Source organism: Oncorhynchus gorbuscha, linkage group LG21, assembly GCF_021184085.1.
Source record: "Oncorhynchus gorbuscha isolate QuinsamMale2020 ecotype Even-year linkage group LG21, OgorEven_v1.0, whole genome shotgun sequence".
Lineage (NCBI taxonomy): Eukaryota > Metazoa > Chordata > Actinopteri > Salmoniformes > Salmonidae > Oncorhynchus > Oncorhynchus gorbuscha.
Genome location: NC_060193.1, coordinates 6,798,013 through 6,825,976, shown reverse-complemented (window position 1 = coordinate 6,825,976; position 27,964 = coordinate 6,798,013). Strand labels below are relative to the sequence as shown.

At 44.1% G+C, this 27,964-nt stretch overlaps 1 protein-coding gene across 1 annotated transcript; it reads right to left on the bottom strand.

Annotated features, from left to right (window-relative positions):
* Positions 1-877: 877 nt before the first annotated feature.
* On the bottom strand, positions 878-21,288 carry snx15 (sorting nexin 15). The gene is made up of 7 exons (XM_046320519.1): positions 21,131-21,288; positions 18,770-18,926; positions 18,245-18,360; positions 14,248-14,566; positions 12,639-12,806; positions 3,884-4,081; positions 878-1,828 (listed from the first exon to the last, which is right to left on the bottom strand). Exons 1-7 carry the CDS (start codon positions 21,230-21,232, stop codon positions 1,707-1,709), a joined length of 1,182 nt encoding a protein of 393 aa, XP_046176475.1. The 5' UTR covers positions 21,233-21,288; the 3' UTR covers positions 878-1,706.
* Positions 21,289-27,964: the final 6,676 nt, after the last annotated feature.

Sequence of the window (27,964 nt, the reverse complement as noted above, 5' to 3'; positions counted from 1 at the left end):
CCTCTTTGCTTGACATCATGGGAAAATCAAAAGAAATCAGCCAAGACCTCAGAAATAAATTGTAGACCTCCACAAGTCTGGTTCATCCTTGTGAGCAATTTCCAAATGCCTGAAGGTACCACGTTCATCTGTACAAACAATAGTACACAAGTATAAACACCATGGGACCACGCAGCCGTCATACCACTCAGGAAGGAGACGCGTTCTGTCTCCTAGAGATGAACGAACTTTGGTGAGAAAAGTGTAAATCAATCCCAGAACAACAGCAGAGGACCTTGTGAAGATGCTGGAGGAAACAGGAACAAAAGTATCTATATCCACAGTAAAACGAGTCCTATATCGCCATAACCTGAAAGGTCGCTCAGCAAGGAAGAAGCCACTGCTCCAAAATTGCCATAAAAAAGCCAGACTACAGTTTGCAACTGCACATGGGGACAAAGATTGTACTTTTTGGAGAAATGTCCTCTTGTCTGATGAAACAAAAATAGAACTGTTTGGTCATAATGACCATTTTTATTTTTGGAGGAATAATTGTCCCAGGTCTAAATCAGTCCCTGATCAGAGGGGAACCTGCTGTCCCAGGTCTAAATCAGTCCCTGATTAGAGGGGAACATCCTGTCCCAGGTCTAAATCAGTCCCTGATTAGAGGGGAACCTCCTGTCCCAGGTCTAAATCTGTCCCTGATTAGAGGGGAACCTGCTGTCCCAGGTCTAAATCTGTCCCTGATTAGAGGGGAACCTCCTGTCCCAGGTCTAAATCAGTCCCTGATAAGAGGGGAACCTCCTGTCCCAGGTCTAAATCAGTCCCTGATCAGAGGGGAACCTGCTGTCCCAGGTCTAAATCAGTCCCTGATCAGAGGGGACGACAATACACTGAATCGGTTTTTATTGATTTATTTAAGAAAACAGTAAAGCGCGTGTAGTGTACAAAAACACACAATACTATTAACACCTTAAAACATTGTAAATTAAGTGGACAAAGGAACCATATTCCTTATATAGACCAGAGCCCTATTCCCTATTTAGTGCACTACTTTAGACCAGGGCTGGCACCCTATTCCCTATAGAGTGCACTACTTTAGACCAGAGCCCTAGAACCCTAGTGTTCACCTATTGGCCCTGGTAAAAAGCTGTGCACTATATAGGGAATAGGGTGCCTTTTGGAACGCAAGCCATTGTCTTGGGAATCAGATTCAAATATTTGACAGTTGATTTCAGATTCTAGAAGCAACAGGGATGTGATTCTTTGTGTGTGTGTGTGTGCGTGTGTGTGTGCGTGTGCCCGTGTGTTTGTGTTTTAAGCAACAGGGATGTGATTCTTTGTGTGCGTGTGTGTGTGCGTGTGTGTTTTAAGCAACAGGAGGCTGGTGAGGGGAGGACGACGCATTAATAATGTCTGGAACAGAGGGAATGAAACACCTGGAAACAGAACGTTGGATGTACTTGACAACATTCCATTTATTCCGCTCCAGTCATTACCACGAGCCCCGTCCTCCCCAAGTAAGGTACCACCAACCTCCTGTGGTTTTAAGAGAGAGGTAGGGAGGGAGAGAGGTGTGTGTGAGTGGTGCTATTGGTTGTTCAAAACTCCAGTTGTTCTATTGATCCTGAGTGTATTAAGGAGTGTGTGTTTGAGCGTCCAGTTCATGTGTGTGTTTATGAGTACTTCTCCGCAGTGTGTGTATGTGTGTGTGTGTGTGAGTGTGTTTAAGCATCCTGGTCCTGCGAGGTGTGTGTGGAGGTAAGTCGTGTGAGTAGTGTCTCTGCATGTTCCAGATACTGAGCAGTTCTTCTCTTTACTGAACCTCTACGTTGTGGGTCTGGATCTCCTAGAGAGAGAGGAGGGGAGAGAGAAAGAGGGGAGAGGAGAGAGAGAAAGAGAGAGAGGAGGGGAGAGAGAGAGGGAGAGAGGGAGAGAGAGAGAGGAGAGAGAGAAAGAGGGGAGAGGAGAGAGAAAGAGAGAGAGGAGGGGAGAGAGAAAGAGGGGAGAGAGAAAGAGGGGAGAGGAGAGAGAAAGAGAGAGAGGAGGGGAGAGAGAAAGAGGGGAGAGGAGAGAGAGGGGAGAGAGAGAGAGGGGAGAGAGGGGAGAGAGAGAGGAGAGAACGGGAGAGAGAGAGAGAGAGAGAGAGAGAGAGAGAGAGAGAGAGAGAGAGAGAGAGAGAGGGGAGAGAGAGAGAGGGGAGAGAGAGAGAGGGGAGAGAGAGAGGAGAGAACGGGAGAGAGAGAGAGAGAGAGAGAGAGGAGGGGAGAGAGAGAGAGGGGAGAGAGAAAGAGGGGAGAGGAGAGAGAGAAAGAGAGAGAGAGAGGGGAGAGAGAGAGAGAGAGGGGAGAGAGAGAGAGGGAGAGAGAGAGAGAGAGAGGAGAGAGAGAGAGAGGGAGAGGAGAGAGAAAGAGGAGAGAGAGAGAGGGGAGAGAGAAAGAGGGGAGAGAGAAAGAGAGAGAGAAGAGGGGAGAGAGAAAGAGGGAGAGAGGAGAGAGAGAGAGAGAGAGAGAGAGGGGAGAGAGAGAGGAGAGAACGGGAGAGAGAGAGAGAGAGAGAGAGAGAGAGAGAGAGAGAGAGAGAGAGAGGAGGGGAGAGAGAGAGAGGGGAGAGAGAGAGAGGGAGAGAGAGAGAGAGAGAACGGGAGAGAGAGAGAGAGAGAGAGAGAGAGGGAGAGAGAGAGAGAGAGAGAGAGAGGGGGAAGAGAGAGAGGAGAGAGAGGAAGAGGGGGGGAGAGAGAGAGAGAGAGGAAGGAGAGGGAGAGAGAGAGAGAGAGAGAGAGAGAGAGAGAGAGAGAGAGAGAGAGAGAGAGAGAGAGAGAGGGGAGAGAAGAGAGAGAGATAAATGGTAAGGACCTTAGATAGAGAAGTGAAAAGGGAGAGAGGAAGGTCCCCCTCTCCATTACCAATATAGTACCTACATGGGTCTCTCTAACCCACTCCTCCCTCTCTAGGACTGGGTTTAGCTCCTAGCAGAACTCTGCATACTAGGACTGGGTTCAGCTCCTAGCAGAACTCTGCATACGAGGACTGGGTTTAGCTCCTAACAGAACTCTGCATACGAGGACTGGGTTTAGCTCCTAACAGAACTCTGCATACTAGGACTGGGTTCAGCTCCTAGCAGAACTCTGCATACGAGGACTGGGTTTAGCTCCTAACAGAACTCTGCATACGAGGACTGGGTTTAGCTCCTAACAGAACTCTGCATACGAGGACTGGGTTTAGCTCCTAACAGAACTCTGCATACGAGGACTGGGTTTAGCTCCTAACAGAACTCTGCATACGAGGACTGGGTTTAGCTCCTAACAGAACTCTGCATACCCGGACTGGGTTTAGCTCCTAACAGAACTCTGCATACTCGGACTGGGTTTAGCTCCTAACAGAACTCTGCATACTCGGACTGGGTTTAGCTCCTAACAGAACTCTGCATACCCGGACTGGGTTTAGCTCCTAGAAGTGAATGTTTGACCTTAAAATAGTTTAGCTTGTGGCGCCGTAGCCAGTATACACTTCCTCAAAATAACCAGAATTGATGTTATTGCCGAGGAGTTCTTAGTCTGACTAACTCGGTGTAGTATTTCTGAATGAATAAGATGTGCATGAAAACGAGTTGTGCCTCGTTGAATCCCGACTGTTGACCAATCACAGGGAAAAATGAAAAAAAAAACAGCAATGAAATAAAAACCTCCTCATAATATATGCACAAATTGTTTCAGAAATGGGAATGCCTTCAGCCTGTCCTCTTCGTGAGAAGCATATCACCCTCACTCTCTCTCCATCCCTCCCTCATTCTTTCTCCATCCCTCCCTCACTCCATCCCTCCCTCTATCCCTCCCTCACTCTCTCTCTCCATCCTTCCCTCCCTCCCTCTCTCCATCCCCCACTCTCTCCATCATCCCTCTCACCTTTAACTCCAGTGATGAGTAAATCCACAGCTGTCTTGTATTTTTGTATGGCTGTACTGTACTCTCCCTCCTTCTCGCATTCCATCGCAGCTGTGAGCTCATTGGCTGCCTGCTTCAGATAGCCCGCCTCCCCGCCGTCCGGATTGGTCAAGGGCAGCGACAGAAGTTCTGATTGGTCGTGTGATGCGCTCGGTTGGTCTGGGCAAGAGAAATTAGTAATGATAAAGAACAGGAAGAAAAGACAGTCTGGGTGGCCATCTGATTAATTGGTCAGCAGTCTAATTGGTCAGCAGTCTAATTGGTCAGCAGTCTAATTGGTCAGCAGTCTAATTGTTCAGCAGTCTAATTGGTCAGCGGTCTTATAGGGGTAGAAGCTGTTAAGGGTGTATGTGTGATAGAGTGATGGTGTGATAGAGAGTGATGGTGTGAGAGAGAGTGTGAGAGAGTGTGCTAGAGAGTGATGGTGTGACAGAGTGATGGTGTGATAGATAGTGTGATAGTGAGTGACGGTGTGATAGTGAGTGACGGTGTGATAGTGAGTGACGGTGTGATAGTGAGTGACGGTGTGATAGTGAGTGACGGTGTGATAGTGAGTGACGGTGTGATAGAGAGTGACGGTGTGATAGTGAGTGACGGTGTGATAGAGAGTGATGGTATGACAGAGTGATGGTGTGATAGATAATGTGATAGAGAGTGATAGTGTGAGAGAGAGTGATAGTGTGAGAGATTGGGATAAAGAGTGATAGTGTGATAGAGAGGGATAGTGTGATAGATAGTGAGAGTGTGATAGAGAGTATGAGTGATAGTGTGATAGATAGTGATAGTGTGAGAGAGAGGGATAGTGTGAGAGAGAGTATGAGTGATAGTGTGAGAGAGAGTGATAGTGTGATAGAGAGTGATGGTGTGAGAGACAGTGTGAGAGAGTGTGCTAGAGAGTGATGGTGTGATAGAGAGTGATAGTGTGATAGAGAGGGATAGTGTGATAGATAGTGATAGTGTGATAGATAGTGAGAGTGTGAGAGAGAGTGATAGTGTGATAGATTGTGATAGAGAGTGATAAAGTGATAGAGAGTGTGATAGAGAGTGATAGTGTGATAGATAGTGAGAGTGTGAGAGAGAGTGATAGTGTGATAGATTGTGATAGAGAGTGATAAAGTGATAGAGAGTGTGATAGAGAGTGATAGTGTGATAGATAGTGAGAGTGTGAGAGAGAGAGATAGTGTGAGAGATTGGGATAGAGAGTGATATTGTTATAGATTGTGATAGAGAGTGATAGTGTGAGAGAGAGTGATAGTGTGAGAGATTGGGATAAAGAGTGATAGTGTGATAGAGAGGGATAGTGTGATAGATAGTGAGAGTGTGATAGAGAGTATGAGTGATAGTGTGATAGATAGTGATAGTGTGAGAGAGAGGGATAGTGTGAGAGAGAGTATGAGTGATAGTGTGAGAGAGAGTGATAGTGTGATAGAGAGTGATGGTGTGAGAGACAGTGTGAGAGAGTGTGCTAGAGAGTGATGGTGTGATAGAGAGTGATAGTGTGATAGAGAGGGATAGTGTGATAGATAGTGAGAGTGTGATAGAGAGTGATAGTGTGATAGATAGTGAGAGTGTGAGAGAGAGTGATAGTGTGATAGATTGTGATAGAGAGTGATAAAGTGATAGAGAGTGTGATAGAGAGTGATGGTGTGAGAGAGAGTGATAGTGTGAGAGAGAGAGTGATAGTGTGATAGATAGTGAGAGTGTGATAGTGTGATAGAGAGTGTGATAGAGAGTGACGGTGTGATAGAGAGTGACGGTGTGATAGATAGTGAGAGCGTGATAGATAGTGAGAGTGTGATAGTGATAGTGTGATAGATAGTGAGAGTGTGATAGATAGTGATAGTGTGATAGAGAGTGATAGTGTGATAGAGAGTGTGATAGAGTGATAGATAGTGAGTGTGTGATAGAGAGAGGATAGTGTGATAGAGAGTGATAGTGTGATAGAGAGGGATAGTGTGAGAGAGAGTGAGAGTGTGATAGAGAGTGATAGTGTGATAGATAGTGAGAGTGTGATAGAGAGTGATAGAGAGTGATAGTGTGAGAGAGAGTGATAGTGTGATAGAGAGTGAGAGCGTGATAGAGAGTGATAGATAGTGATAGTGTGATAGAGAGTGATAGTGTGATAGAGAGGGATAGTGTGATAGAGAGGGATAGTGTGATAGAGAGTGATAGTGTGATAGAGAGGGATAGTGTGATAGAGAGGGATAGTGTGAGAGAGAGTAGAGAGAGTGTGATAGAGAGTGATAGTGTGATAGATAGTGAGAGTGTGATAGAGAGTGATAGAGAGTGATAGTGTGAGAGAGAGTGATAGTGTGATAGAGAGTGAGAGTGTGATAGAGAGTGATAGATAGATGATAGTGTGATAGAGAGAGTGTAGTGTGATAGAGAGTGATAGTGTGATAGAGAGGGATAGTGTGATAGAGAGGGATAGTGTGAGAGAGAGTGAGAGTGTGATAGAGAGTGATAGTGTGATAGATAGTGAGAGTGTGATAGAGAGTGATAGATAGTGATAGTGTGATAGAGAGTGATAGTGTGATAGAGAGGGATAGTGTGATAGAGAGGGATAGTGTGAGAGAGAGTGAGAGTGTGATAGAGAGTGATAGTGTGATAGATAGTGAGAGTGTGATAGAGAGTGATAGAGAGTGATAGTGTGAGAGAGAGTGATAGTGATAGAGAGTGAGAGAGTGATGAGAGTGTGATAGAGAGTGTGATAGAGAGTGTGATAGAGTGATAGATAGTGAGAGTGTGATAGAGAGTGATAGAGAGTGATAGTGTGAGAGAGAGTGATAGTGTGATAGAGAGTGAGAGCGTGATAGAGAGTGTGATAGAGAGTGTGATAGAGAGTGTGATAGAGTGATAGATAGTGAGAGTGTGATAGTGAGAGTGTGATAGAGAGTGATAGAGAGTGATAGTGTGATAGATAGTGAGAGTGTGATAGTGTGATAGAGAGTGTGATAGAGAGTGATAGATAATGATAGTGTGATAGATAGTGAGAGTGTGATAGATAGTGATAGAGAGTGATAGTGTGAGAGAGAGTGATAGTGTGAGAGAGAGTGATAGAGAGTGATGGTGTGAGAGAGGGTGATAGAGAGTGATGGTGTGATAGATAGTGAGCGTGTGATAGATAGTGATAGAGAGTGATAGTGTGAGAGAGAGTGATAGTGTGAGAGAGAGTGATAGAGAGTGATAGTGTGATAGAGAGTGATGGTGTGAGAGAGAGTGATAGAGAGTGATGGTGTGATAGAGAGTGATAGTGTGATAGAGAGTGATGGTGTGAGAGAGAGTGATAGAGTGTGTGATAGAGAGTGATGGTGTGATAGAGAGTGATAGTGTGATAGAGAGTGATGGTGTGAGAGAGAGTGATAGAGTGTGTGATAGAGAGGGATAGTGTGATAGAGAGTGATGGTGTGATAGAGAGTATGAGTGAGAGTGTTGAACGTGCCGTCCTTGGCCAGCTCTCCCGCTATCTCTCTCAGAATGACCTTCTTGATCCAAATCAGTCAGGTTTCAAGACTAGTCATTCAACTGAGACTGCTCTTCTCTGTATCACGGAGGCGCTCCACACTGCTAAAGCTAACTCTCTCTCCTCTGCTCTCATCCTTCTAGATCTATCGGCTGCCTTTGATACTGTGAACAATCAGATCCTCCTCTCCACCCTCTCCGAGTTGGGCATCTCCGGCGCGGCCCACGCTTGGATTGCGTCCTACCTGACAGGTCGCTCCTACAAGGTGGCGTGGCGAGAATCTCCTCACCACGCGCTCTCACCACTGGTGTCCCCCAGGGCTCTGTTCTAGGCCCTCTCCTATTCTCGCTATACACCAAGTCACTTGGCTCTGTCATAACCTCACATGGTCTCTCCTATCATTGCTATGCAGACGACACACAATGAATCTTCTCCTTTCCCCCTTCTGATGACCAGGTGGCGAATCGCATCTCTGCATGTCTGGCAAACATATCAGTGTGGATGACGGATCACCACCTCAAGCTGAACCTCGGCAAGACGGAGCTGCTCTTCCTCCCGGGGAAGGACTGCCCGTTCCATGATCTCGCCATCACGGTTGACAACGCCATTGTGTCCTCCTCCCAGAGCGCTAAGAACCTTGGCGTGATCCTGGACAACACCCTGTCGTTCTCAACTAACATCAAGGCGGTGGCCCGTTCCTGTAGGTTCATGCTCTACAACATCCGCAGAGTACGACCCTGCCTCACACTGGAAGCGGAGCAGGTCCTAATCCAGGCACTTGTCATCTCCCGTCTGGATTACTGCAACTCGCTGTTGGCTGGGCTCCCTGCCTGTGCCATTAAACCCCTACAACTCATCCAGAACGCCGCAGCCCGTCTGGTGTTCAACCTTCCCAAGTTCTCTCACGTCACCCCGCTCCTCCGCTCTCTCCACTGGCTTCCAGTTGAAGCTCGCATCCGCTACAAGACCATGGTGCTTGCCTACGGAGCTGTGAGGGGAACGGCACCTCAGTACCTCCAGGCTCTGATCAGGCCCTACACCCAAACAAGGGCACTGCGTTCATCCACCTCTGGCCTGCTCGCCTCCCTACCACTGAGGAAGTACAGTTCCCGCTCAGCCCAGTCAAAACTGTTCGCTGCTCTGGCCCCCCAATGGTGGAACAAACTCCCTCACGACGCCAGGACAGCGGAGTCAATCACCACCTTCCGGAGACACCTGAAACCCCACCTCTTTAAGGAATACCTAGGATAGGATAAGTAATCCTTCTCACCCCCCTTTAAGATTTAGATGCACTATTGTAAAGTGACTGTTCTACTGGATGTCATAAGGTGAATGCACCAATCTGTAAGTCGCTCTGGATAAGAGCGTCTGCTAAATGACTTAAATGTAAATGTAAAGAGTGTGATAGATAGTGAGAGTGTGATAGAGTGTGAGAGTGTGATAGATAGTGAGAGTGTGATAGAGTGTGAGAGAGAGTGATAGTGGGATAGAGAGTAATAGTGTGATAGAGAGGATAGTGTGATAGAGAGGATAGTGTGATAGATAGTGAGAGAGAGTGATAGAGAGTGATGGTGTGATAGAGAGTGATAGTGTGATAGTGTGAGAGAGAGTGATAGAGAGTGATGGTGTGATAGAGAGTGATAGTGTGATAGTGTGAGAGAGAGTGATAGAGAGTGATGGTGTGATAGAGAGTGATAGTGTGATAGAGAGTGTGAGAGAGTGTGATAGAGAGTGATAGTGTGAGAGATAGTGAGAGTGTGATAGAGAGTGTTAGATAGTGATAGAGAGTGTGAGAGAGTGTGATAGATAGTGATGGTGTGATAGAGAGTGATAGTGTGATAGAGAGTGATAGTGTGATAGATAGTGAGAGTGTTAGATAGTGATAGTGTGATAGATAGTGAGAGTGTTAGATAGTGAGAGTGTGATAGAGAGTGATAGTGTGAGAGAGAGTATGAGTGACAGTGTGATAGATAGTGAGAGTGTTAGATAGTGATAGTGTGATAGATAGTGAGAGTGTTAGATAGTGAGAGTGTTAGATAGTGATAGTGTGATAGATAGTGATAGTGTGGATAGAGAGTAATAGTGTGATAGAGAGGGATAGTGTGATAGATAGTGATAGTGTGAGAGAGTATGAGTGATAGTGTGATAGATAGTGTTAGATAGTGATAGTGTGATAGAGAGTGATAGTGTGATAGTGTGAGAGAGAGTGATAGAGAGTGATGGTGTGATAGAGAGTGTGAGAGAGTGTGATAGAGAGTGATGGTGTGAGAAAGTATGAGTGATAGTGTGATAGATAGTGTTAGATAGTGATAGTGTGATAGAGAGTGATAGTGTGATAGTGTGAGAGAGAGTGATAGAGAGTGATGGTGTGATAGAGAGTGTGAGAGAGTGTGATAGAGAGTGATGGTGTGATAGAGAGGTGAGAGAGTGTGATGAGTGTGATAGAGAGTGATGTTGTGATAGAGAGTGATAGTGTGATAGAGAGTGATAGTGTGATAGATAGTGAGAGTGTGATAGAGAGTGATAGTGTGATAGATAGTGTTAGATAGTGATAGTGTGATAGAGAGTGATAGTGTGATAGTGTGAGAGAGAGTGATAGAGAGTGATGGTGTGATAGAGAGTGTGAGAGAGTGTGATAGAGAGTGATAGTGTGATAGAGAGTGATAGTGTGATAGATAGTGAGAGTGTGATAGAGAGTGATAGTGTGATAGATAGTGTTAGATAGTGATAGTGTGATAGAGAGTGATAGTGTGATAGTGTGAGAGAGAGTGATAGAGAGTGATGGTGTGATAGAGAGTGTGAGAGAGTGTGATAGAGAGTGATAGTGTGATAGAGAGTGATAGTGTGATAGATAGTGAGAGTGTGATAGAGAGTGTTAGATAGTGAGAGTGTGATAGAGAGTGATAGTGTGAGAGAGAGTCTGATAGAGAGTGATGGTGTGATAGAGAGTGATAGTGTGAGAGAGAGTGTGATAGAGAGTGATGGTGTGATAGAGAGTGTGAGAGAGTGTGATAGAGAGTGATGGTGTGATAGAGAGTGATAGTGTGATAGAGAGTGATAGTGTGATAGATAGTGAGAGTGTGATAGAGAGTGATAGTGTGATAGATAGTGAGAGTCTGATAGAGAGTGATAGTGTGAGAGAGAGTGTGATAGAGAGTGATGGTGTGATAGAGAGTGTGAGAGAGTGTGATAGAGAGTGATGGTGTGATAGAGAGTGATAGTGTGATAGAGAGTGATAGTGTGATAGATAGTGATAGTGTGATAGAGAGTGATAGTGTGATAGATAGTGTTAGATAGTGATAGTGTGATAGAGAGTGATAGTGTGATAGTGTGAGAGAGAGTGATAGAGAGTGATGGTGTGATAGAGAGTGTGAGAGAGTGTGATAGAGAGTGATAGTGTGATAGAGAGTGATAGTGTGATAGATAGTGAGAGTGTGATAGAGAGTGTTAGATAGTGAGAGTGTGATAGAGAGTGATAGTGTGAGAGAGAGTCTGATAGAGAGTGAGAGTGTGATAGAGAGTCTGATAGAGAGTGTTAGATAGTGATAGAGAGTGAGAGTGTGATATAGAGTGAGAGTGTGATAGATAGTGAGAGTGTGATAGAGTGTGATAGTGTGATAGAGAGTAATAGTGTGATAGAGAGTGATAGTGTGATAGAGAGTAATAGTGTGATAGAGAGTGATAGTGTGATAGAGAGTAATAGTGTGATAGATAGTGATAGTGTGATAGAGAGTAATAGTGTGATAGAGAGTGATAGTGTGATAGAGAGTAATAGTGTGATAGAGAGTGATAGTGTGAGAGAGAGTGATAGTGTGATAGATAGTGAGAGTGTGATAGATAGTGTTAGATAGTGATAGTGTGATAGAGAGTGAGAGTGATAGTGAGAGTATGAGTGATAGTGTGATAGATAGTGTTAGATAGTGATAGTGTGATAGAGAGTGATAGTGTGAGAGAGTATGAGTGAGAGTGTGATAGATAGTGTGATAGATAGTGATAGTGTGATAGAGTGATAGTGTGATAGAGTGATAGTGTGATAGAGAGAGTGTGATAGAGTGATGAGTGATGGTGTGATAGAGAGTGTGAGAGAGTGTGATAGAGAGTGATGGTGTGAGAGAGTATGAGTGATAGTGTGATAGATAGTGTTAGATAGTGATAGTGTGATAGAGAGTGTGAGAGAGTGTGATAGAGAGTGATGGTGTGATAGAGAGTGATAGTGTGATAGAGAGTGATAGTGTGAGAGTGTGATAGAGAGTGTTAGATAGTGAGAGTGTGATAGAGAGTGATAGTGTGGGAGAGAGTGTGATAGAGAGTGATAGTGTGGGAGAGAGTGTGATAGAGAGTGATAGTGTGGGAGAGAGTGTGATAGAGAGTGATAGTGTGGGAGAGAGTGTGATAGAGAGTGATAGTGTGGGAGAGAGTGTGATAGAGAGTGATAGTGTGGGAGAGGTGAGAGAGAGTGATAGTGTGGGAGAGAGTGTGATAGAGAGTGATAGTGTGGGAGAGTGTGAGTGTGATAGAGTGATAGAGAGTGATAGTGTGGGAGAGAGTGTGATAGAGAGTGATAGTGTGGGAGAGTGTGAGAGTGTGATAGAGAGTGATAGTGTGGGAGAGAGTGTGATAGAGTGTGATAGTGTGGGAGAGAGTGTGATAGAGAGTGATAGTGTGGGAGAGAGTGTGATAGAGAGTGATAGTGTGGGAGAGAGTGTGATAGAGAGTGATAGTGTGGGAGAGAGTGTGATAGTGATAGTGTGGGAGAGAGTGTGATAGAGAGTGATAGTGTGGGAGAGAGTGTGATAGAGAGTGATAGTGTGGGAGAGAGTGTGATAGAGAGTGATAGTGTGGGAGAGAGTGTGATAGAGAGTGATAGTGTGGGAGAGAGTGTGATAGAGAGTGATAGTGTGGGAGAGAGTGTGATAGAGAGTGATAGTGTGGGAGAGAGTGTGATAGAGTGTGATAGTGTGGGAGAGAGTGTGATAGAGTGTGATATAGTGTGATAGAGAGAGTGATAGAGAGTGATAGTGTGGGAGAGAGTGTGATAGAGAGTGAGAGTGTAACTGGATAAAAAGTCGTTTTAAAAAGTGCCATATCTGTGGAGGCACTTGATTGTAGTAGTGTGTGTGTGTGTGTGTGTGTGTGTGTGTGTGTGTGTGTGTGTGTGTGTGTGTGTGTGTGTGTGTGTGTGTGTGTGTGTGTGTGTGTGTGTGTGTGTGTGTGTGTGTGTGTGTGTGTGTGTGTGCGTGCGTAACCTCTGACCTTCTTTAGCACAGGGGTCGAAGATGGCGAGGTCGTTGTCGGAGAGAGGAGGGGGCGGTACTTCCTCTGAAGGCTCCTCCCGCATCACAGAATCGAACAGCGAATCAAACTCCTCCTGAGACTGTGATTGGTCTGTTCTGAGGACGCAGGGCCGGAACGGAGTGAGAACTAGGGAAGAGAAGAATAACAGTGAAGCCACAGCAAGGCAAATGTCCAGGACATCGAGACGGGACACCACAGGACCGACCCTTTTTGTCATTTCGGCAGGAAGCCCTCGAAGTGGCTTCCTCTCCTCATCTCCTGTCGTTCATCTGCACTGATGTGAAAGAGCAGGAACGCTGTACTAGGGGGATGGGATTTACCACGGACCTCACGATACCATGCTGTCACAACACTTAGGTGCATATAGGTCATATAAAATAATATTGGGATGTGGCTGAGGTGTGGTCGTCTCACCTAGCTATCTTAATGTGAATGCACTAACTGTACGTTGGAATAAGAGTCTGATAAATTACTCAAATGTAAATGTTACTGTATAGATTGTTTTTCCACCATTCCAAGGAAAGGGAATGGGGGTGGGGGGAGATACCTAGTAAACACTGAAATGTGTTTTCCTGCATTTAACCCCCTGATTTAGAGAGGTGCGGGGTGGAGGCCTTAATCAACATCCACGGCGCCCAGGGAACAGTGCGTTAACTGTTTTGGTCAGGTTGCAGAATGACAGCTTTTTACCTTGTCAGCTTAGGGATTCGAGCCAGCAACCTTTCGGTTACTGGCCCAACGCTCTAACAACTAAGCTATCTGCCTCTAACCACTAAGCTACCTGCCTCTAACCACTAAGCTACCTGCCTCTAACCACTAAGCTACCTGCCTCTAACCACTAGGCTTCCTGCCTCTAACCACTAGGCTACCGCCTCTATCCACTAGGCTACCTGCCTCTAACCACTAGGCTACCTGCCTCTAACCACTAGGCTACCTGCCTCTAACCACTAGGCTACCTGCTCTAACCACTAAGCTACCTGCTCTAACCACTAAGCTACCTGCCTCTAACCACTAAGCTACCTGCCTCTAACCACTAAGCTACCTGACTCTAACCACTAAGCTACCTGCTCTAACCACTAAGCTACCTGCTCTAACCACTAAGCTACCTGCTCTAACCACTAAGCTACCTGCTCTAACCACTAAGCTACCTGCTCTAACCACTAAGCTACCTGCTCTAACCACTAAGCTATACCATAATGCTTTCAACCCCAGTTTCCAGTTGATTGCAGAGAAAATAGAGGAGAAAAGGAGGATGCTACTTTTGACTAAAGAGCTGTAGACTTTTCATTTCTGCTGATTTCTACACTGAACAAATGTCAAATGTTGGCCTGTTGGAAACTACAACTCCCAACATGCATTGCACAGTTTGGGCTTGATCTGATTTATCTGTACAAACTGTACAAACTGAAACTGTACAATGTGCACATTGATTTCAGAAGAAAACAGAATGAAAATGGCTATAAAAATAATTTAACCAACGTCTGTCAAATAGTTGTTTAAAAAAAACGAAAAATATCTAAGTTAAAAATCGCTCGGTGTGTTGTGCGTTTCTCTATGTTTCTTCTACCTCTGTCGTCTAGCTTCAGATCGCCGGGTACATCAGGAAGGTCCGTTAACTCTTCCTCTTCCTCCTCAGCTGTAGGTGTTACTGTAGTAGGACAACCCCCCATCTCACTGTAGGCCTCAGCTGCAACCTCAGGCTCGACTAGATCCAAGCCCAGTGAAAGCCCCAGCTTCTGGGGTTGGATAGGGGCCTCGGTCCCCTCCTCCTCCGCCGCAGGTTCACAGTCTGAGCCTCGACGCTGTGGCAGGGGGATGAGGGGGGGAGGGAGGGGGGTGGAGGAGGAGAGAGGAGAGGGGTCTAACGGCCTGATCACTTCACCACCCTAGGGAGAGGTGAGGGGGAGAGAGGGGTAGCGAGGGGGGGAGATAGATGGGTAGAGAGAGGGGAGGAGGAGAGAGGGAGAGGAGAGGGAGATAGATGGGTGGGGGAGCGAGGGGAGGGAGATAGATGGGTAGAGAGAGGGGAGGAGGAGAGAGGGGAGGAGGAGAGAGGGGAGGGAGATAGATGGGTAGAGAGGGGGAGGAGGGAGAGGGAGATAGATGGGATAGAGAGAGGGGAGGAGATAGATGGGTAGAGAGGGAGGAGGATGGGAGGAGGGAGGGAGGAGAGAGAGGGGAGGGAGATAGATGGGTAGAGAGAGGGGAGGGAGGAGGAGGGAGGGAGAGGGAGATAGGGGAGGTAGAGAGATGGGAGGAGAGGGGGAGAGAGGGGGAGCGTGGGGGAGGGAGATAGATGGGTAGAGAGAGTTTAGTTTACTAATTTGACGATTTTAGGGCATTTTTCACCCTGCCAGCTCCTATTAGTTCTATTGAGCACTGTGGCACCAACTCGCCTTCCGAACGTTCAAATCCCATTTTGTTGTACAATGGCAGCGTCTCTATAGTTGGCAATGAGACCTGCTCTCCTTATTTACAGTTCAAATGTAAACAACAACAAACAAATACTCATGGAACTCTGAGGTCGTTTCCTAATGGAACTCTGAGGTCGTTTCCTAATGGAACTCTTTCCTAATGGAACTCGGAGGTTTCTAATGGAACTCTTTCCTAATGGAACTCGGAGGTCGTTTCCTAATGGAACTCGGAGGTCGTTTCCTAATGGAACTCTGAGGTCGTTTCCTAATGGAACTCTGAGGTCGTTTCCTAATGGAACTCTGAGGTCGTTTCCTAATGGAACTCGGAGGTCGTTTCCTAATGGAACTCGGAGGTCGTTTCCTAATGGAACTCGGAGGTCGTTTCCTAATGGAACTCTGAGGTCGTTTCCTAATGGAACTCGGAGGTCGTTTCCTAATGGAACTCTAATGGGAGGTCGTTTCCTAATGGAACTCGGATGGGTCGTTTCCTAATGGAACTCGGAGGTCGTTTCCTAATGGAACTCGGAGGTCGTTTCCTAATGGAACTCTGGAGGTCGTTTCCTAATGGAACTCTGAGGTCGTTTCCTAATGGAACTCTGAGGTCGTTTCCTAATGGAGGTCTCTAATGGAGGTCGTTTCCTAATGGAACTCGGAGGTCGTTTCCTAATGGAACTCTGGAGGTCTGAGGTTTCCTAATGGAACTCGGAGGTCGTTTCCTAATGGAACTCTGAGGTCGTTTCCTAATGGAACTCGAGGTCGTTTCCTAATGGAACTCTGAGGTCGTTTCCTAATGGAACTCTGAGGTCGTTTCCTAATGGAACTCTGTTTCCTAATGGAACTCGTTTCCTAATGGAACTCGGAGGTTTCCTAATGGAACTCGTTTCCTAATGGAACTCTGAGGTCGTTTCCTAATGGTTTCCTAATGGAACTCGGAGGTCGTTTCCTAATGGAACTCGGAGGTCGTTTCCTAATGGAACTCTGAGGTCGTTTCCTAATGGAACTCTGAGGTCGTTTCCTAATGGAACTCTGAGGTCGTTTCCTAATGGAACTCTGAGGTCGTTTCCTAATGGAACTCTGAGGTCGTTTCCTAATGGAAACGTTTCTAATGGAACTCTGGTCGTTTCCTAATGGAACTCTGAGGTCGTTTCCTAATGGAACTCTGAGGTTGTTTCTAATGGAAGGTCGTTTCCTAATGGAACTCTGAGGTTGTTTCCTATAGGGAAATATAGGCATGACTGTCTATTTCGCCAAATATCTCACAATGTGTATATTTGGATTCTTTTCAAGTCGGGCACCATTTTAAATCAGGAGAATCTCCTCTTTGTAATTATGTAGGTCTGGGCAACGAGCTCGGTTGTCATCGATCACTCGATCAGAAATAGTCAGGAAGTTGTCGTTTTTTCCACTACTTTCTCATTACGCAGACATGAGCACAGTTGACACCACCGGGGTGCGGATGTTAACTTTCGACACGAGTTGTTTTTAATCTCGTTTCGTCCGACGAACAGATTGTTGTAAAATGTTTTTTTTTTGTTGCCATGGCAAAATGGAATTCTAAGCAGTATAGAATCATAGAATGATTTGTAATCCTGGAGAGAACTAACTGGTGCATGTGTTCCCTTCAGAGGGAGAATGGGAAAGTAAAAAAATATTTAAGTGCCTCTGAACAGGGTAAGTAGGTGCCAGGGCACTGGTTTCTGTCAAGAACTGCAAACGCTGCTTGGGTTTTTCCACGCTCAACAGTTTCCCATTTGTATCAAGAATGGCCCACCACCCAAAGGACATCTAACCAACTTGACACGATGGTGGGAAGAATTTGGAGTAAAACATGGGCCAGCATCCCTGTGGAACATTTGACACCTTTGTAGAGTCCATTCACCAACAAACTGAGGCTGTTCTGAGGGCAGAAGTGGAGGGGGGGGGGGTGCAACTCAACATTAGGAAGGTGTTTGGTTTAGCACAATGTTTTACTCATTGTAAATAAGAATTTGTTCTTAACTGACTTGCCTGGTTAAACAAAAGGTTAAATAATAAAGATTAAATAAAAGGTTAAAAAGAAGGTCAAATAAAGGTTAAAGGTCAAATAAAAGGTCAAATAAAGGTTAAAGGTCAAATAAAAGGTCAAATAAAGGTTAAAGGTCAAATAAAGGGTAAAATAAAGGTAAAATAAAAGGCTAAATAAAGGTTAAATAAAAGGTTAAAATAATAAAGGCAATAAATAATAAATAATAAATAACAATAAAACATAACATAAATAATATAATAATAACAATAATAACAATAATAACATAACAATAATAATAATAACATAACAATAACAATAACATAACAATAATAACAATAATAACATAACAATAATAATAACAATAATAACATAACAATAATAACAATAACAATAATAACATAATAATAATAACAATAATAACAATTATAACATAACAATAATAACAATAATACAAATAATAATAACAATAATAACAATAATAACATAACAATAATAACATAACAATTATAACATAAAAATAATAACAATATAAATACAATAATAACATAACAATAATAACATAATAAATAATAATAATAATAACAATAATAACATAACATAACAATAATAACAATAATAACAATAATAACATAACAATAACAATAATAACATAACAATAATAACATAACAATAATAACATAACAATAATAACATAACAATAATAATAACATAACAATAATAACATAAATAATAACATAACAATAACAATAATAACATAACAATAATAACATAACAATAACAATAATAACATAACAATAATAACATAACAATAATAAATAAAATAATAACATAAATAATAACATAACATAATAATAAATAATAACATAACAATAATAAATAATAACAAAATAATAATAACAATAACAATAATAACATAACAATAATAACATAACAATAACAATAATAACATAACAATAATAACATAACATAATAAATAATAACAATAATAACATAACAATAATAAATAATAAAAACAATAATAAATAATGAAAAAGCATTGTTTTTTTTACAATGGGACTTTTTTTCTTTTTCTTCCTCCCCGTCTCATTTGGGCCGGTAATTGCCAGCTAACGGAAGGAATTTTTGGTTATTTCTATGTTTCTCACCCTAAAGAAGTCCTTAAGCTGAGGGCTGTTGTAGAGAGCAGGGATATTGGTGGTGAATAGTAGCATGACCTCAGCTGCACTCCTCCTCTCCTCGATCACCCCTTCATCAAACCTACCTGAGAGAGAGAGAGATGAACAATAATAACAATTAGACTGACTGATTTACTAATTAATTGACTGATTCATTGGGTTCTGTAGCTCAGTTGGTAGAGCATGCCAGATCCCGGGACCACCCATCGTAGAATGTATGCACACATGACTGTAAGTCGCAAAGCGTCTGCTAAATGGCATATATTATTATTATTATATTGATTAAAAGATGCAGTCCGGGATCTGAAGCACAACAAATAACATATCATCCCGAATTACAAAACATTTTTGAAAAGAGAAATACATGAGAATGTAACATATCATACGAAACGGAAAACTGTAGCACACAAAAAACGGAGACCCGTTTTGGCTCGAGCACAACTACTGTCTGAAACGATGCAAAAGTTCTGGAGTGTCACTTTAACTGGGTCGTACCAAAGAGCTGAGCGCCAGGGAACGAAGGGAACTCCTCCTGTCTCCTGAACAGGTTTCTGTGTGTGTAGGACAGCTCTCCATATAGCTTCTTCAGTTCACTGTACCTCCTCCACACTATCACCTCTTTGACGTCCTCTGGACGACGCTTGGAGACAAACTAGAGCGAGAGACAGGAAGAGAGAGACAGGAAGAGAGAGAGAGAGAGACAGGAAGAGAGACAGAAAGAGAGAGAGAGACAGGAAGAGACAGAAAGAGAGAGAGACAGGAAGAGAGACAGAGAGAGACAGGAAGAGAGAGACAGGAGAGAGAGAGACAGGAAGAGACAGAGAGAGAGAGAGACAGGAAGAGAGGAGAGAGACAGGAAGAGACAAAGAGAGAGAGAGAGACAGGAAGAGAGGAGAGAGAGAGACAGGAAGAGAGGAAGAGAGGAGAGAGAGACAGGAAGAGAGAGAGAAAGAGACAGAGAGAGAGACAGGAAGAGAGAGAGACAGGAAGAGAGGAGAGAGAGAAGGGATGAGGGAGAAGAGGAGTGAAAGAAGCAAGAGAGAGAGAGAGACAGGAAGAGAGAGAGAGACAGGAAGAGAGGAAAGAGAGAGAGAGAGAGAGAGACAGGAAGAGAGAGAGAGACAGGAAGAGAGGAATGAGAGAGAGAGAGAGAGACAGGTAGAGAGAGAGAGAGAGACAGGAAGAGAGAGAGAGACAGGAAGAGAGGAAAGAGAGAGAGAGAGACAGGAAGAGAGGAAAGAGAGAGAGAGAGAGAGAGAGAGAGAGAGGGATGGAGGGAGAAGAGGAGCGAAAGAAGCAAGAGGGAGAGAGACAGGTGGAAGGAAAGGACAAGGATAATTCATTGAAAGTAAACATAGTGATATGTGTACCGCGTTTACATAGAATACATTTATAGTACAAACTTCCTGTATTTTTATATTTAACTAGGCAAGTCGTGGTACAAACATTATTAGGCACAGACAACAGTACAAAGGGTAAGGTAGAGACAACAATACATCACACGAAGCAGCCACGAGTGTAAGTAAGAGTGTCCATGATTGAGTCTTGGACTGAAGAGATACAACTCATTTGAGTGGTTTTTGCTGGACATTCCAGTCTCTAGCTGCAGTTAACTGAAAAGAGGAGAGACCCAGGGATGTGTGTGTTTTGGCAACATTTAACAGAATGATTCTGGCAGAACGGGTGTTGTATGTGGAGGATGAAGGCTGCAGTAGATATCTCAGATAGGGTGGAGTGGGGCCTAAGAGGGTTTTATAAATAAGCATCAACCAGTGGGTCTTGTGACAGATATACAGAGATGACCAGTTTACAGAGGAGTATAGAGTGCAGTGATGTGTCCTATAAGGAGCATTGGTGGCAAATCTGATGGCCTGGTACCCTGGTACCCTGACCTGCCGATCTATAAATTACATCTCCGTAATCTAGGATGGGTAGGATGGTCATCTGAATCAGGATTTGTTTGGCAGCTGGGGTGAAAGAGGAGCAATTACGATAGAGGAAACCAAGTCTAGATTTCACTTTAGCCTGCAGCTTGTATTAGTGCTGAGAGAAGGACAGTGTACCGTCTAGCCATACTCCCAAGTACTTTTATGAGGTGACTACCTCAAACTCTAAACCCTCAGAGGTAATAATCACACCGGTGGGGAGAGGGTGTTCATAGGATTTACATGCACAATACTATCAGCAGCGAGAAGGCAAGTTGGAGGAGAAGGATGTGTGTAGAGAAGTGGGGGGGGGTATAACTACCCAAAGGGGTCAAGTCACGGGGGGTTCAATGCTGAAATCATGCAACAAATCACGAGTTCCCAACAATGCCCCTTTGGAAATGATTAGCTAATAGATGTGCTTGAGAGCCACTGTCTATTGACAATGGACCACTGTCTATTGAGCACATATACATAAACACATACATACACACACATATATACATAAACACATACATACACACACATATATACATACACACATACATACACACATACATACATACATACATACATACATACATACATACATACATACATACATACATACATACATACATACACACACACACACACACACACACACACACACACACACACACACACACACACACACACACACACACACACACACACACACACACACACACACACACACACACACACACACACACACACACACACACACACACACACACACACACACACACTGTATACGTCTATCCTGACACCCTAACAAAGTCTCTATTAGCTAGCTATAAACAAGACCATTGCTGACAGTCAAAACAATGCATTAAAATGGCTAACGCTAACCAGCTACATAGTGGCTGACGCTACTAAGATACAAGATAAGACGCCTTGACAAACCGACCCTTGCGGTGACTTTATATTCCGTGTGTCCCTTCTCGTGTGTGCGTGGTTCTGTCACCGAGAAAAAACGGTAATAATCTTCTTTGTCTTTCTTCCGAGACATCGCCGTGTGGAGTACAGATGTATACACTTGTGGTTATCACTAATTACCACACGCACAAAGTCAAAATGGGTATATCGTAAAAATTAATGAAAACAAAAATGTACTTTTTGGTCTTAATTTATCGTTATAATTAAGCACAGGGTTAGCAGTGTGATTATGGTTAGGTTTAAAAATCAGATTGTAGAAATATGCGGGATTTAGTAATAATTCTGACTTTGTGGCTGTGGTAACTAGTGACGACTCGAGCTTCCTGGTTGGTGGCGTAGTCTTTGCGTGACCAAAGACACTCTCTGCTGAAAGGGAGACCTCGTCAGGTAAATTTAGCTCACAGTTGAGTTGACTTTTTTTTCTCAGAGATTCAACTTTTATATGAAAAGTTTACACTATAAGCCTTTTATTGAATCTATGGATTTAAAAAAAAAAAAAAATATATATATATATAATACCGATAGGTTTAACATATGATAGGTTAACAATGTTATAAGGGACATGTCTTATTTGACCATCTTCAATTACCACAAGTAACCCACAGGGGGCGCTATCTATCTTTTGTCACCAGCCGGTCAAGCATATGTTATGACACTAAAATGAGCGAGAGAGAGATTACATTTCCCATGCCAATAAAGCCCTAGAGAGAGAGATGTGCTCTGGTCCCGGGCCTCTGTTCACAAACACAAACACACCCTACAGAGCCCCAGGACAGCAACACAATTAGACCCAACCAAATCATGAGAAAACAAAAAGATAATTACTTAACACATTGGGACGAATTAAGAAAAAAACAGAGCAAACTAGATTGTTATTTGGCCCTAAACAGAGAGTACACAGTGGCAGAATACCTGACTACTGTGACTGACCCAAACTTAAGAAAAGCTTTGACTACGTACAGACTTAGTGAGCATAGCCTTGCTATTGAGAAAGGCCGCCGTAGGCAGACATGGCTCTCAAGTGAAGACAGGCTATGTGCTCACTGCCCACAAAATGAGGTGGAAACTGAGCTGCACTTCCTAACCTCCTGTCCAATGTATGACCATATTAGAGACACATATTACACAGACCCACAAAAAAAATTGAAGACAAATCCAATTTTGATAAACTCCCATATCTACTGGGTGAAAAACCACAGTGTTCCATCACAGCAGCAAGATGTGTGACCTGTTGCCACAAGAAAAAGGTCAACCAGTGAGGAACAAACACCATTGTAAATACAACAAAAATGTTCATGTTTATTTATTGTCCCTTTTCTACTTTAAAACTATTTGCACATCGTTACCACACTGTATCCAGATATAATATGACATTTGAAGTGTCTTTATTATTTTGGAACTTGTGTTTGTGTGTGTAATATTTACTGTTCAGTTTTTGTTGTTCCAGTCCACTTTCTTTGGCAATGTTAACATATTTTTCCCATGCCAATAAAGCCCTTAAATTGAAATTGAGAGAGAGATGGAGGAAGGTTAAACATGTCACCGGCCTATCAGCGATATGTAAAAAATAAAATATATATATATATAAAATGTTATTTGTCACATGCGCCGAATACTACAGAATATTTACTGAACAAACTAAATTTAAGAAAAAAAGTAACTGAAGAAAATTACATTACAATGTAAATTGTTCGGGTGGCCATTTGATTAATTTTTCAGCAGTCTTATTGCTTGGGGGGTAGAAGCTGTTAAGGAACCTTTTAGACTTGGCGCTAGGACCAAATGGTCCCAGAAACTCTCGACCCGCTCCACTTCAGCCCCGTCGATGTAGCTCAGTTGGTAGAGCATGGCGCTTGTAACGCCAGGGTAGTGGGTTCGATCCCCGGGACCACCCATACATAGAATGTATGCACACATGACTGTAAGTCGCTTTGGATAAAAGCGTCTGCTAAATAGCATATATTATTATTATTATTATTATTAATGGGGGCCTGTTCGGCCCGCCTCTTCCTGTAGTCCACAATCAGCTCCTTTGTCTTGCTCACGTTGAGGGAGAGGTTGTTGTCCTGGCACCACACTGCCAGGTCTCTGACCTCCTCCCTATAGGCCGTCTCATCGTTGTCGGTGATCAGGCCTACCACTGTTGTGTCGTCAGCAAACTTAATTGATGGTGCTGGAGCCATGCTTGGCCACGCAGTCGTGGGTGAACAGGGAGTACAGGAGGGGACTAAGCATGCATCCCTGAGGGGCCCCAGTGTTGACGATCAGCGTGGCAGATGTGTTGTTGCCTACCCTTACCACCTGGGGACGGCCCGTCAGGAAGTCCAGGATCCAGTTGCAGAGAGAGGTGTTTAGTCCCAGGGTCCTTAGCTTAGTGATGAGCTTTGAGGCCACTGTGGTGGTTGAACATTTCACCAGCCTATCAGGTATTTGTAATGACCCTATCATGAGAAAGGGAGAGTAACCTGACAGAGATAATGGTTGTTAATGTTCAACCTCAGATAGAACAGCTGTGGGGTTACACAGTTAGTAGAGAGAGAGAGAGAGACAGAGAGAGAGAGAGAGAGAGAGAGAGAGAGAGAGAGAGAGAGAGAGAGAGAGAGAGAGAGAGAGAAGGAAGGGAGAACGGTAGAGAAGGAAGGGGAGAAGGAGAAAAGGGAGAGAGAGAGAGAGAGAGAGAGAGAGAGAGAGAGAGAGAGAGAGAGAGAGGAGAGAGAGAGAGAGAGAGAGACAGAGAGAGAGAGAGAGAGAGAGAGAGAGAGAGAGGGAGAGAGAGAGAGAGAGAGAGAGAGAGAGAGAGAGAGAGAGAGAGACAGTGAGAGAGAGAGAGAGAGAGAGAGAGAGAGAGAGATGGTAGAGAAGGAAGGGGAGAAGGAGAGAAGGGAGAGAGAGAGAGAGAGAGAGACAGTGAGAGAGAGAGAAAGAGAGAAAAATGTGAAGGTGAAGAAAAGGGAGAACCATCTCTACCATCTTTACTGATGAGTGACATCAGTAAAGATGTGCTACTGTCCGAGCTGGTCTCAGAGCATTTTTGTATTATGTTGTTACTAAATCCGAAACACTCCCTTTACTACTTACTATATGTTAGGAATTCTAGCTAAGTGGCTAACGTTAGCTAGCTGGTTAATGTTATCTAGGCTAGGGTTTAGGGTTAAGGTTAAGTTTAGGAGTTAGATTAGGGTGAGGGTTTAGCTAAAAGGGTTAAGGTTAGGGTTAAGTTAGCTAAAAGGGTTAGGGGAAGGGTTAGCTAACATGCTAAGTAGTTGCAAAGTAGCTAAAATGTACCAAGTAGTTGAAATTGCCAATGGACTAAAATGCTAAAGTTGTCTGTGAGTAGATTCAAACTCGCAACCTTTGGGTTATACACCCATCCACCCTGACCAACCACTTTCATTTCCCTTTACGTTAAGTAACCATCTGTCTTATGTAACCATACCAAACGTAACATATCATACTCATTTCAGTATCCCGGATTTACATTTACTTTGTGGAGTCTAGTCTATGAGACCAGGCTGTACTGTCTCCCTTCTGCGTATTCATGCAGTGTCTGAGTTAGTTTATGTCTGTAGAATGATACACTCCAACAAATACTACACTACTGGAAATGAAGAGATTCCACCGATACAACAGTAGCCTCACGTAGAGAACAGAACTCCAGAACACATTCTACAGTAGCCTCAGAGAACAGAACTCCAGAACACATTCTACAGAAGCCTCAGAGAACAGAACTCCAGAACACATTCTACTGTAGCCTCACGTAGAGAACAGAACTCCAGAACACATTCTACAGTAGCCTCAGAGAATAGAACTCCAGAACACATTCTACAGTAGCCTCACGTAGAGAACAGAACTCCAGAACACATTCTACAGTAGCCTCAGAGAACAGAACTCCAGAACACATTCTACAGGAGTCTCAGAGAACAGAACTCCTGTCAGGATTTGGCCAGGGTTGTTCCGGTTTTTGGTCACTAGATGCCTCCATTGTGCCTTTTGACCTTTTGTTTTCCCTTGATCCCCATTATTATTTTCACCTGTGCCTCGTTTCCCCTGATTGTATTTAAACCCTTTGTTTTCCTCAGTTCTTTGCTCTGTGTTTGTATGTTAGCACCCAGCCCTAGTACTCTGAGAACTCTTGTTGATCCCGGTGGACTCTCTTGTGGAATTCTGTTTTTTGTTCTTGTTTGTTTGTTTTTGAGTATCTTTTGAGGCTTTTTGTGCTATACCTTCCACCTTGTGGATTTACCTTTTTTGTCTTGGAGGATTACCTTTGTTCTTGTGGAATTGCTTTTGAGGTTGTGGAGTTACATGTTTTCCTGAAGAACTTCACTTTTTACTTCATTAAATACACCGTCTCAAGTACTGCTGTGTCTGCCTCATCTTCTGGGTTCTGCCGACTATTCGTGGCTCAGTTGGTTAAGTGACTGTTTCTCACTCCGGAGACCCGGGTTCGTAACCGGGTCCTGACAACTCCAGAAGACATTCTACAGTAGCCTCAGAGAATAGAACTCCAGAACACATTCTACAGTAGCCTCACGTAGAGAACAGAACTCCAGAACACATTCTACAGTAGCTTCAGAGAACAGAACTCCAGAACACATTCTACAGTAGCCTCAGAGAACAGAACTCCAGAACACATTCTACAGTAGCCTCACGTAGACAACTGAACTCCAGAACACATTCTACAGTAGCCTTAGAGAACAGAACTCCAGAACACATTCTACAGTAGCCTCAGAGAACAGAACTCCAGAACACATTCTACAGTAGCCCCACTTAGAGAACAGAACTCCAGCACACATTCTACAGTAGCCTCAGAGAACAGAACTCCAGAACACATTCTACAGTAGCCTCAGAGAACAGAACTCCAGAACACATTCTACAGTAGCCTCAGAGAACAGAACTCCAGAACACATTCTACAGTAACCCCACTTAGAGAACAGAACTCCAGAACACATTCTACAGTAGCCTCAGAGAACAGAACTCCAGAACACATTCTACAGTAGCTACACAGAACTCCAGAACACATTCTACAGTAGCCTCAGATAGCATAACTCCAGATCACATTCTACAGTAGCCTCAGAGAACAGAACTCCAGAACACATTCTACAGTAGCTACAGAGAACAGAACTCCAGAACTCATTCTACAGTAGCTACAGAGAACAGAACTCCAGAACACATTCTACAGTAGCCTCACGTAGAGAACCAAACTCCAGAACACATTCTACAGTAGCCTCAGAGAACAGAACTCCAGAACACATTCTACAGTGCCCTCAGAGAACAGAACTCCAGAACACATTCTACAGTAGCCTCACGTAGAGAACCAAACTCCAGAACACATTCTACAGTAGCCGCACGTAGACAACTGAACTCCAGAACACATTCTACAGTAGCCTTAGAGAACAGAACTCCAGAACACATTCTACAGTAGCCTCAGAGAACAGAACTCCAGAACACATTCGACAGTAGCCTCACGTAGAGAACAGAACTCCAGAACACATTCTACAGTAGCCTCAGAGAATAGAACTCCAGAACACATTCGACAGTAGCCTCACGTAGAGAACAGAACTCCAGAACACATTCTACAGTAGCCTCAGAGAACAGAACTCCAGAACACATTCTACAGGAGCCTCAGAGAACAGAACTCCAGAACACATTCTACAGTGGCCTCACGTAGAGAACAGAACTCCAGAACACATTCTACAGTAGCCTCAGAGAACAGAACTCCAGAACACATTCTACAGGAGCCTCAGAGAACAGAACTCCAGAACACATTCTACAGTAGCCTCAGAGAATAGAACTCCAGAACACATTCTACAGTAGCCTCACGTAGAGAACCAAACTCCAGAACACATTCTACAGTAGCCTCACATAGACAACTGAACTCCAGAACACATTCTACAGTATCCTTAGAGAACAGAACTCCAGAACACATTCTACATGAGCCTCAGAGATCAGAACTCCAGGACACATTCTACAGTAGCCTCAGAGAACAGAACTTCAGAACATATTCTATAGTAGCCTCAGAGAACAGAACTTCAGAACACATTCTATAGTAGCTACAGAGAGCAGAACTTCAGAACACATTCTATAGTAGCTACAGAGAGCAGAACTCCAGAACACATTCTACAGTAGCCTCAGAGAACATAACTACAGAACAGTGATGTTTAGAATAGAACACAGAGAAAGTGAGAGAGGGGAGGAGGTAGTGACATGGGTGTATTCCGATGGGGTCAATCAGTATGGCTATAAGCCTGCAGGCATGGGGGGAACTCAACTGTTTGGAATTCTCCACACACACACACACACACACACACACACACACACACACACACACACACACACACACACACACACACACACACACACACACACACACACACACACACACACACACACACACACACACACACACACACACACACACACACACACACACACACACACACACACACACACACACCATGGTTGCCAGGCAGCCAGCATTCTATGACCTGTCACATGGAAACATCCAACCATTGTTCTACACACAGACAGTCTGGCAGAGCGAGGGAGGGAGGGAGAGAGGGAGGGAGACAGGGAGGGAAGGAGGGAGGCAGAGAGGGAGACAGGGAGGGAGACAGGGAGGGAGACAGGGGGAGGGAGGCAGAGAGGGAGGGAGAGAGGGAGACAGAGAGGGAGACAGGGAGGGAGACAGGGAGAGAAGGAGGGAGGCAGAGAGGGAGGGAGAGAGGGAGACAGAGAGGGAGACAGGGAGGGAAGGAGGGAGGGAGAGAGGGAGGCAGAGAGGGAGACAGGGAGGGAAGGAGGG